The sequence below is a fragment of the Egretta garzetta genome, unplaced genomic scaffold (assembly GCF_000687185.1).
Source record: "Egretta garzetta isolate BGI_Z169 unplaced genomic scaffold, ASM68718v1 scaffold1162, whole genome shotgun sequence".
NCBI lineage: Eukaryota > Metazoa > Chordata > Aves > Pelecaniformes > Ardeidae > Egretta > Egretta garzetta.
Window position 1 is genome coordinate 4,951 of NW_009258878.1, and position 8,869 is coordinate 13,819.

The following is an 8,869-nucleotide window of genomic DNA, read 5'->3' on the forward strand; positions in this document are numbered from 1 at the left end:
CCCCGGTGGGCCCCGCAGGGTCACCTCCGGGCGGGGGCAGGCGCCAGTGTGGAGGCTCCCCGCCCCGGTGCCCGCGGGCAGCATTGTACCCAGAAAAATGTCAGCTCGGGGCCCAAAGGGACCTTTTCTCTCCCAAAATGAGAGGCCTGAGCGTTCAGAGAGGAGCCTGCTGGGACCCCGTGCTGGGGAACACAACGTCGGGATGAGGGACGTTGGGGTGTGCCATGCCGGGATGCGCACCGTCAGGACAGGCCGTGCCGGGATACACGATGCCGGGATATGTGACGCTGGGACACGCGATACTGGGATACACGATGCCAGGACGCACGACGCTGGGATACGCAATCCCGGGACATGCGATGCCGGGATACACGATGCTGGGATACGCGATGCCGGGACGTACGATGCTGGGATGCGCAATCCCAGGACATGCGATGCTGGGATACGCGATGCCGGGATATGCAATTCTGGGACATGCGATGCTGGGACATGCGATGCCATGGCAGGAGGTGTTGGGCCATGTCATGCTTGGGACATGCAAGACAAACATGTGATCCGGACATGGGACGTTGGGACATGGGATGCTGGGACATGCAACACCAAGATACCACACCGGGACATGCAATCCCAGAACACGAAATGCCGGGATACACAACTCCAGGAGATGCAATCCTGGGACAGGCGGTGCTGGGACGTGCAACACCAAGGTACGCGATGCCAGGACATGGGAAGCCGGGACACACAATCCCAGGACACGCAATCCTCGGACACGCAATCCCAGGACACGCAATCCCGGGACCACACAATCCCAGGACACAAGGTGCCGGGACAGGAGATGCCAGGACAGGAGATGCCAGGACAGGAGGTGCCGGGCCATGTCATCCTTGGGACACGCAACACCAAGACACACCACACCGGGACATGCGATCCCGGAACACGAAATGCCGGGACCCGCGATGCCAGGAGACGCAATCCCGGGATGGGCGATGCTGGGACGTGCACCACCCTGATGCCGGGACCCGTGATGAAGCCAGGACCTGCCATGCCGAGATGTGATCCTGGGACACGCGGTGCCCACGCGCGCAATGCCAGGACACGCGATGCCGCGCTGGGACACGCGACAGCAGGACGCGTCGTGCCAGGCGACGCAACGCTGGGACGTGTGGCGCCAGCCCTGCCGCCAGCCAGGCCTTTTCCAGCGGCGTTTTTCCCCCTTCCCAGGGAAAATGTCTCAGCCGGGATCGAGCCCCGCATGCGGAAGGGGAGAGGAAATCCGCTCATTAAAGACCCTAATTGGGCATTAGGGGATCCCGCGGCGTTTGCGCCTCCTCCCTGAGCGTGAAGGCGAAACGGCCGCGAGATGTGATGCATGGCAGCAGTGAGGATGCTCAGAGAGAGATGGGGTGCTGAGAGGGAAGTGGGGCGCTGAGAGGGAAGTGGGGTGCTGAGAGGGAGATGGGGTGCTCAGAGGGAGACAGGGTGCTGAGAGGGAAATGGGGTGCTGAGAGGGAAATAGGGTGCTGAGAGGGAGATGGGGTGCTGTGAGAGAAATGGAGTGCTGGGAGGGCGATGGGGTGCTGAGAGGGAGATGGGGTGCTCAGAGGGAGACAGGATGCTGAGATGCAGATAGGGTGCTCAGGGGGAGACAATGTTGGGAGGGAGATGGGGTGCTGAGAGGGAAATGGGGTGCTGAGAGGGAGATGTGATGCATGGCAGCAGTGAGGATGCTCAGAGAGAGATGGGGTGCTGAGAGGGAAGTGGGGCGCTGAGAGGGAAGTGGGGTGCTGAGAGGGAGATGGGGTGCTCAGAGGGAGACAGGGTGCTGAGAGGGAAATGGGGTGCTGAGAGGGAAATAGGGTGCTGAGAGGGAGATGGGGTGCTGTGAGAGAAATGGAGTGCTGGGAGGGCGATGGGGTGCTGAGAGGGAGATGGGGTGCTCAGAGGGAGACAGGATGCTGAGATGCAGATAGGGTGCTCAGGGGGAGACAATGTTGGGAGGGAGATGGGGTGCTGAGAGGGAAATGGGGTGCTGAGAGGGAGATGTGATGCATGGCAGCAGTGAGGATGCTCAGAGAGAGATGGGGTGCTGAGAGGGAAGTGGGGCGCTGAGAGGGAAGTGGGGTGCTGAGAGGGAGATGGGGTGCTCAGAGGGAGACAGGGTGCTGAGAGGGAAATGGGGTGCTGAGAGGGAAATAGGGTGCTGAGAGGGAGATGGGGTGCTGTGAGAGAAATGGAGTGCTGGGAGGGCGATGGGGTGCTGAGAGGGAGATGGGGTGCTCAGAGGGAGACAGGATGCTGAGATGCAGATAGGGTGCTCAGGGGGAGACAATGTTGGGAGGGAGATGGGGTGCTGAGAGGGAAATGGGGTGCTGAGAGGGAGATGTGATGCATGGCAGCAGTGAGGATGCTCAGAGAGAGATGGGGTGCTGAGAGGGAAGTGGGGCGCTGAGAGGGAAGTGGGGTGCTGAGAGGGAGATGGGGTGCTCAGAGGGAGACAGGGTGCTGAGAGGGAAATGGGGTGCTGAGAGGGAAATAGGGTGCTGAGAGGGAGATGGGGTGCTGTGAGAGAAATGGAGTGCTGGGAGGGCGATGGGGTGCTGAGAGGGAGATGGGGTGCTCAGAGGGAGACAGGATGCTGAGATGCAGATAGGGTGCTCAGGGGGAGACAATGTTGGGAGGGAGATGGGGTGCTGAGAGGGAAATGGGGTGCTGAGAGGGAGATGTGATGCATGGCAGCAGTGAGGATGCTCAGAGAGAGATGGGGTGCTGAGAGGGAAGTGGGGCGCTGAGAGGGAAGTGGGGTGCTGAGAGGGAGATGGGGTGCTCAGAGGGAGACAGGGTGCTGAGAGGGAAATGGGGTGCTGAGAGGGAAATAGGGTGCTGAGAGGGAGATGGGGTGCTGTGAGAGAAATGGAGTGCTGGGAGGGCGATGGGGTGCTGAGAGGGAGATGGGGTGCTCAGAGGGAGACAGGATGCTGAGATGCAGATAGGGTGCTCAGGGGGAGACAATGTTGGGAGGGAGATGGGGTGCTGAGAGGGAAATGGGGTGCTGAGAGGGAGATGTGATGCATGGCAGCAGTGAGGATGCTCAGAGAGAGATGGGGTGCTGAGAGGGAAGTGGGGCGCTGAGAGGGAAGTGGGGTGCTGAGAGGGAGATGGGGTGCTCAGAGGGAGACAGGGTGCTGAGAGGGAAATGGGGTGCTGAGAGGGAAATAGGGTGCTGAGAGGGAGATGGGGTGCTGTGAGAGAAATGGAGTGCTGGGAGGGCGATGGGGTGCTGAGAGGGAGATGGGGTGCTCAGAGGGAGACAGGATGCTGAGATGCAGATAGGGTGCTCAGGGGGAGACAATGTTGGGAGGGAGATGGGGTGCTGAGAGGGAAATGGGGTGCTGAGAGGGAGATGTGATGCATGGCAGCAGTGAGGATGCTCAGAGAGAGATGGGGTGCTGAGAGGGAAGTGGGGCGCTGAGAGGGAAGTGGGGTGCTGAGAGGGAGATGGGGTGCTCAGAGGGAGACAGGGTGCTGAGAGGGAAATGGGGTGCTGAGAGGGAAATAGGGTGCTGAGAGGGAGATGGGGTGCTGTGAGAGAAATGGAGTGCTGGGAGGGCGATGGGGTGCTGAGAGGGAGATGGGGTGCTCAGAGGGAGACAGGATGCTGAGATGCAGATAGGGTGCTCAGGGGGAGACAATGTTGGGAGGGAGATGGGGTGCTGAGAGGGAAATGGGGTGCTGAGAGGGAGATGTGATGCATGGCAGCAGTGAGGATGCTCAGAGAGAGATGGGGTGCTGAGAGGGAAGTGGGGCGCTGAGAGGGAAGTGGGGTGCTGAGAGGGAGATGGGGTGCTCAGAGGGAGACAGGGTGCTGAGAGGGAAATGGGGTGCTGAGAGGGAAATAGGGTGCTGAGAGGGAGATGGGGTGCTGTGAGAGAAATGGAGTGCTGGGAGGGCGATGGGGTGCTGAGAGGGAGATGGGGTGCTCAGAGGGAGACAGGATGCTGAGATGCAGATAGGGTGCTCAGGGGGAGACAATGTTGGGAGGGAGATGGGGTGCTGAGAGGGAAATGGGGTGCTGAGAGGGAGATGTGATGCATGGCAGCAGTGAGGATGCTCAGAGAGAGATGGGGTGCTGAGAGGGAAGTGGGGCGCTGAGAGGGAAGTGGGGTGCTGAGAGGGAGATGGGGTGCTCAGAGGGAGACAGGGTGCTGAGAGGGAAATGGGGTGCTGAGAGGGAAATAGGGTGCTGAGAGGGAGATGGGGTGCTGTGAGAGAAATGGAGTGCTGGGAGGGCGATGGGGTGCTGAGAGGGAGATGGGGTGCTCAGAGGGAGACAGGATGCTGAGATGCAGATAGGGTGCTCAGGGGGAGACAATGTTGGGAGGGAGATGGGGTGCTGAGAGGGAAATGGGGTGCTGAGAGGGAGATGTGATGCATGGCAGCAGTGAGGATGCTCAGAGAGAGATGGGGTGCTGAGAGGGAAGTGGGGCGCTGAGAGGGAAGTGGGGTGCTGAGAGGGAGATGGGGTGCTCAGAGGGAGACAGGGTGCTGAGAGGGAAATGGGGTGCTGAGAGGGAAATAGGGTGCTGAGAGGGAGATGGGGTGCTGTGAGAGAAATGGAGTGCTGGGAGGGCGATGGGGTGCTGAGAGGGAGATGGGGTGCTCAGAGGGAGACAGGATGCTGAGATGCAGATAGGGTGCTCAGGGGGAGACAATGTTGGGAGGGAGATGGGGTGCTGAGAGGGAAATGGGGTGCTGAGAGGGAGATGTGATGCATGGCAGCAGTGAGGATGCTCAGAGAGAGATGGGGTGCTGAGAGGGAAGTGGGGCGCTGAGAGGGAAGTGGGGTGCTGAGAGGGAGATGGGGTGCTCAGAGGGAGACAGGGTGCTGAGAGGGAAATGGGGTGCTGAGAGGGAAATAGGGTGCTGAGAGGGAGATGGGGTGCTGTGAGAGAAATGGAGTGCTGGGAGGGCGATGGGGTGCTGAGAGGGAGATGGGGTGCTCAGAGGGAGACAGGATGCTGAGATGCAGATAGGGTGCTCAGGGGGAGACAATGTTGGGAGGGAGATGGGGTGCTGAGAGGGAAATGGGGTGCTGAGAGGGAGATGTGATGCATGGCAGCAGTGAGGATGCTCAGAGAGAGATGGGGTGCTGAGAGGGAAGTGGGGCGCTGAGAGGGAAGTGGGGTGCTGAGAGGGAGATGGGGTGCTCAGAGGGAGACAGGGTGCTGAGAGGGAAATGGGGTGCTGAGAGGGAAATAGGGTGCTGAGAGGGAGATGGGGTGCTGTGAGAGAAATGGAGTGCTGGGAGGGCGATGGGGTGCTGAGAGGGAGATGGGGTGCTCAGAGGGAGACAGGATGCTGAGATGCAGATAGGGTGCTCAGGGGGAGACAATGTTGGGAGGGAGATGGGGTGCTGAGAGGGAAATGGGGTGCTGAGAGGGAGATGTGATGCATGGCAGCAGTGAGGATGCTCAGAGAGAGATGGGGTGCTGAGAGGGAAGTGGGGCGCTGAGAGGGAAGTGGGGTGCTGAGAGGGAGATGGGGTGCTCAGAGGGAGACAGGGTGCTGAGAGGGAAATGGGGTGCTGAGAGGGAAATAGGGTGCTGAGAGGGAGATGGGGTGCTGTGAGAGAAATGGAGTGCTGGGAGGGCGATGGGGTGCTGAGAGGGAGATGGGGTGCTCAGAGGGAGACAGGATGCTGAGATGCAGATAGGGTGCTCAGGGGGAGACAATGTTGGGAGGGAGATGGGGTGCTGAGAGGGAAATGGGGTGCTGAGAGGGAGATGTGATGCATGGCAGCAGTGAGGATGCTCAGAGAGAGATGGGGTGCTGAGAGGGAAGTGGGGCGCTGAGAGGGAAGTGGGGTGCTGAGAGGGAGATGGGGTGCTCAGAGGGAGACAGGGTGCTGAGAGGGAAATGGGGTGCTGAGAGGGAAATAGGGTGCTGAGAGGGAGATGGGGTGCTGTGAGAGAAATGGAGTGCTGGGAGGGCGATGGGGTGCTGAGAGGGAGATGGGGTGCTCAGAGGGAGACAGGATGCTGAGATGCAGATAGGGTGCTCAGGGGGAGACAATGTTGGGAGGGAGATGGGGTGCTGAGAGGGAAATGGGGTGCTGAGAGGGAGATGTGATGCATGGCAGCAGTGAGGATGCTCAGAGAGAGATGGGGTGCTGAGAGGGAAGTGGGGCGCTGAGAGGGAAGTGGGGTGCTGAGAGGGAGATGGGGTGCTCAGAGGGAGACAGGGTGCTGAGAGGGAAATGGGGTGCTGAGAGGGAAATAGGGTGCTGAGAGGGAGATGGGGTGCTGTGAGAGAAATGGAGTGCTGGGAGGGCGATGGGGTGCTGAGAGGGAGATGGGGTGCTCAGAGGGAGACAGGATGCTGAGATGCAGATAGGGTGCTCAGGGGGAGACAATGTTGGGAGGGAGATGGGGTGCTGAGAGGGAAATGGGGTGCTGAGAGGGAGATGTGATGCATGGCAGCAGTGAGGATGCTCAGAGAGAGATGGGGTGCTGAGAGGGAAGTGGGGCGCTGAGAGGGAAGTGGGGTGCTGAGAGGGAGATGGGGTGCTCAGAGGGAGACAGGGTGCTGAGAGGGAAATGGGGTGCTGAGAGGGAAATAGGGTGCTGAGAGGGAGATGGGGTGCTGTGAGAGAAATGGAGTGCTGGGAGGGCGATGGGGTGCTGAGAGGGAGATGGGGTGCTCAGAGGGAGACAGGATGCTGAGATGCAGATAGGGTGCTCAGGGGGAGACAATGTTGGGAGGGAGATGGGGTGCTGAGAGGGAAATGGGGTGCTGAGAGGGAGATGTGATGCATGGCAGCAGTGAGGATGCTCAGAGAGAGATGGGGTGCTGAGAGGGAAGTGGGGCGCTGAGAGGGAAGTGGGGTGCTGAGAGGGAGATGGGGTGCTCAGAGGGAGACAGGGTGCTGAGAGGGAAATGGGGTGCTGAGAGGGAAATAGGGTGCTGAGAGGGAGATGGGGTGCTGTGAGAGAAATGGAGTGCTGGGAGGGCGATGGGGTGCTGAGAGGGAGATGGGGTGCTCAGAGGGAGACAGGATGCTGAGATGCAGATAGGGTGCTCAGGGGGAGACAATGTTGGGAGGGAGATGGGGTGCTGAGAGGGAAATGGGGTGCTGAGAGGGAGATGTGATGCATGGCAGCAGTGAGGATGCTCAGAGAGAGATGGGGTGCTGAGAGGGAAGTGGGGCGCTGAGAGGGAAGTGGGGTGCTGAGAGGGAGATGGGGTGCTCAGAGGGAGACAGGGTGCTGAGAGGGAAATGGGGTGCTGAGAGGGAAATAGGGTGCTGAGAGGGAGATGGGGTGCTGTGAGAGAAATGGAGTGCTGGGAGGGCGATGGGGTGCTGAGAGGGAGATGGGGTGCTCAGAGGGAGACAGGATGCTGAGATGCAGATAGGGTGCTCAGGGGGAGACAATGTTGGGAGGGAGATGGGGTGCTGAGAGGGAAATGGGGTGCTGAGAGGGAGATGTGATGCATGGCAGCAGTGAGGATGCTCAGAGAGAGATGGGGTGCTGAGAGGGAAGTGGGGCGCTGAGAGGGAAGTGGGGTGCTGAGAGGGAGATGGGGTGCTCAGAGGGAGACAGGGTGCTGAGAGGGAAATGGGGTGCTGAGAGGGAAATAGGGTGCTGAGAGGGAGATGGGGTGCTGTGAGAGAAATGGAGTGCTGGGAGGGCGATGGGGTGCTGAGAGGGAGATGGGGTGCTCAGAGGGAGACAGGATGCTGAGATGCAGATAGGGTGCTCAGGGGGAGACAATGTTGGGAGGGAGATGGGGTGCTGAGAGGGAAATGGGGTGCTGAGAGGGAGATGTGATGCATGGCAGCAGTGAGGATGCTCAGAGAGAGATGGGGTGCTGAGAGGGAAGTGGGGCGCTGAGAGGGAAGTGGGGTGCTGAGAGGGAGATGGGGTGCTCAGAGGGAGACAGGGTGCTGAGAGGGAAATGGGGTGCTGAGAGGGAAATAGGGTGCTGAGAGGGAGATGGGGTGCTGTGAGAGAAATGGAGTGCTGGGAGGGCGATGGGGTGCTGAGAGGGAGATGGGGTGCTCAGAGGGAGACAGGATGCTGAGATGCAGATAGGGTGCTCAGGGGGAGACAATGTTGGGAGGGAGATGGGGTGCTGAGAGGGAAATGGGGTGCTGAGAGGGAGATGTGATGCATGGCAGCAGTGAGGATGCTCAGAGAGAGATGGGGTGCTGAGAGGGAAGTGGGGCGCTGAGAGGGAAGTGGGGTGCTGAGAGGGAGATGGGGTGCTCAGAGGGAGACAGGGTGCTGAGAGGGAAATGGGGTGCTGAGAGGGAAATAGGGTGCTGAGAGGGAGATGGGGTGCTGTGAGAGAAATGGAGTGCTGGGAGGGCGATGGGGTGCTGAGAGGGAGATGGGGTGCTCAGAGGGAGACAGGATGCTGAGATGCAGATAGGGTGCTCAGGGGGAGACAATGTTGGGAGGGAGATGGGGTGCTGAGAGGGAAATGGGGTGCTGAGAGGGAGATGTGATGCATGGCAGCAGTGAGGATGCTCAGAGAGAGATGGGGTGCTGAGAGGGAAGTGGGGCGCTGAGAGGGAAGTGGGGTGCTGAGAGGGAGATGGGGTGCTCAGAGGGAGACAGGGTGCTGAGAGGGAAATGGGGTGCTGAGAGGGAAATAGGGTGCTGAGAGGGAGATGGGGTGCTGTGAGAGAAATGGAGTGCTGGGAGGGCGATGGGGTGCTGAGAGGGAGATGGGGTGCTCAGAGGGAGACAGGGTGCTGAGATGCAGATAGGGTGCTCAGGGGGAGACAATGTTGGGAGGGAGATGGGGTGCTGAGAGGGAGATGTGATGCATGGCAGGAGTGGGGATGCTCAGAGGGAGATGGGGGGCG

The 8,869-nt window shown here is 60.2% G+C and overlaps 1 protein-coding gene across 1 annotated transcript in view; it reads left to right on the forward strand.

Moving 5' to 3' along the window:
• Nucleotides 1-269: 269 nt before the first annotated feature.
• Nucleotides 270-8,869, forward strand: part of TCF7L1 (transcription factor 7 like 1) — a 14,979-nt gene continuing 6,379 nt past the window's right edge. The window contains exon 1 of the mRNA XM_009633799.1: nt 270-399. Coding sequence (XP_009632094.1) covers nt 270-399 — 130 coding nt within the window. The remainder of the gene's footprint in view (nt 400-8,869) is intronic.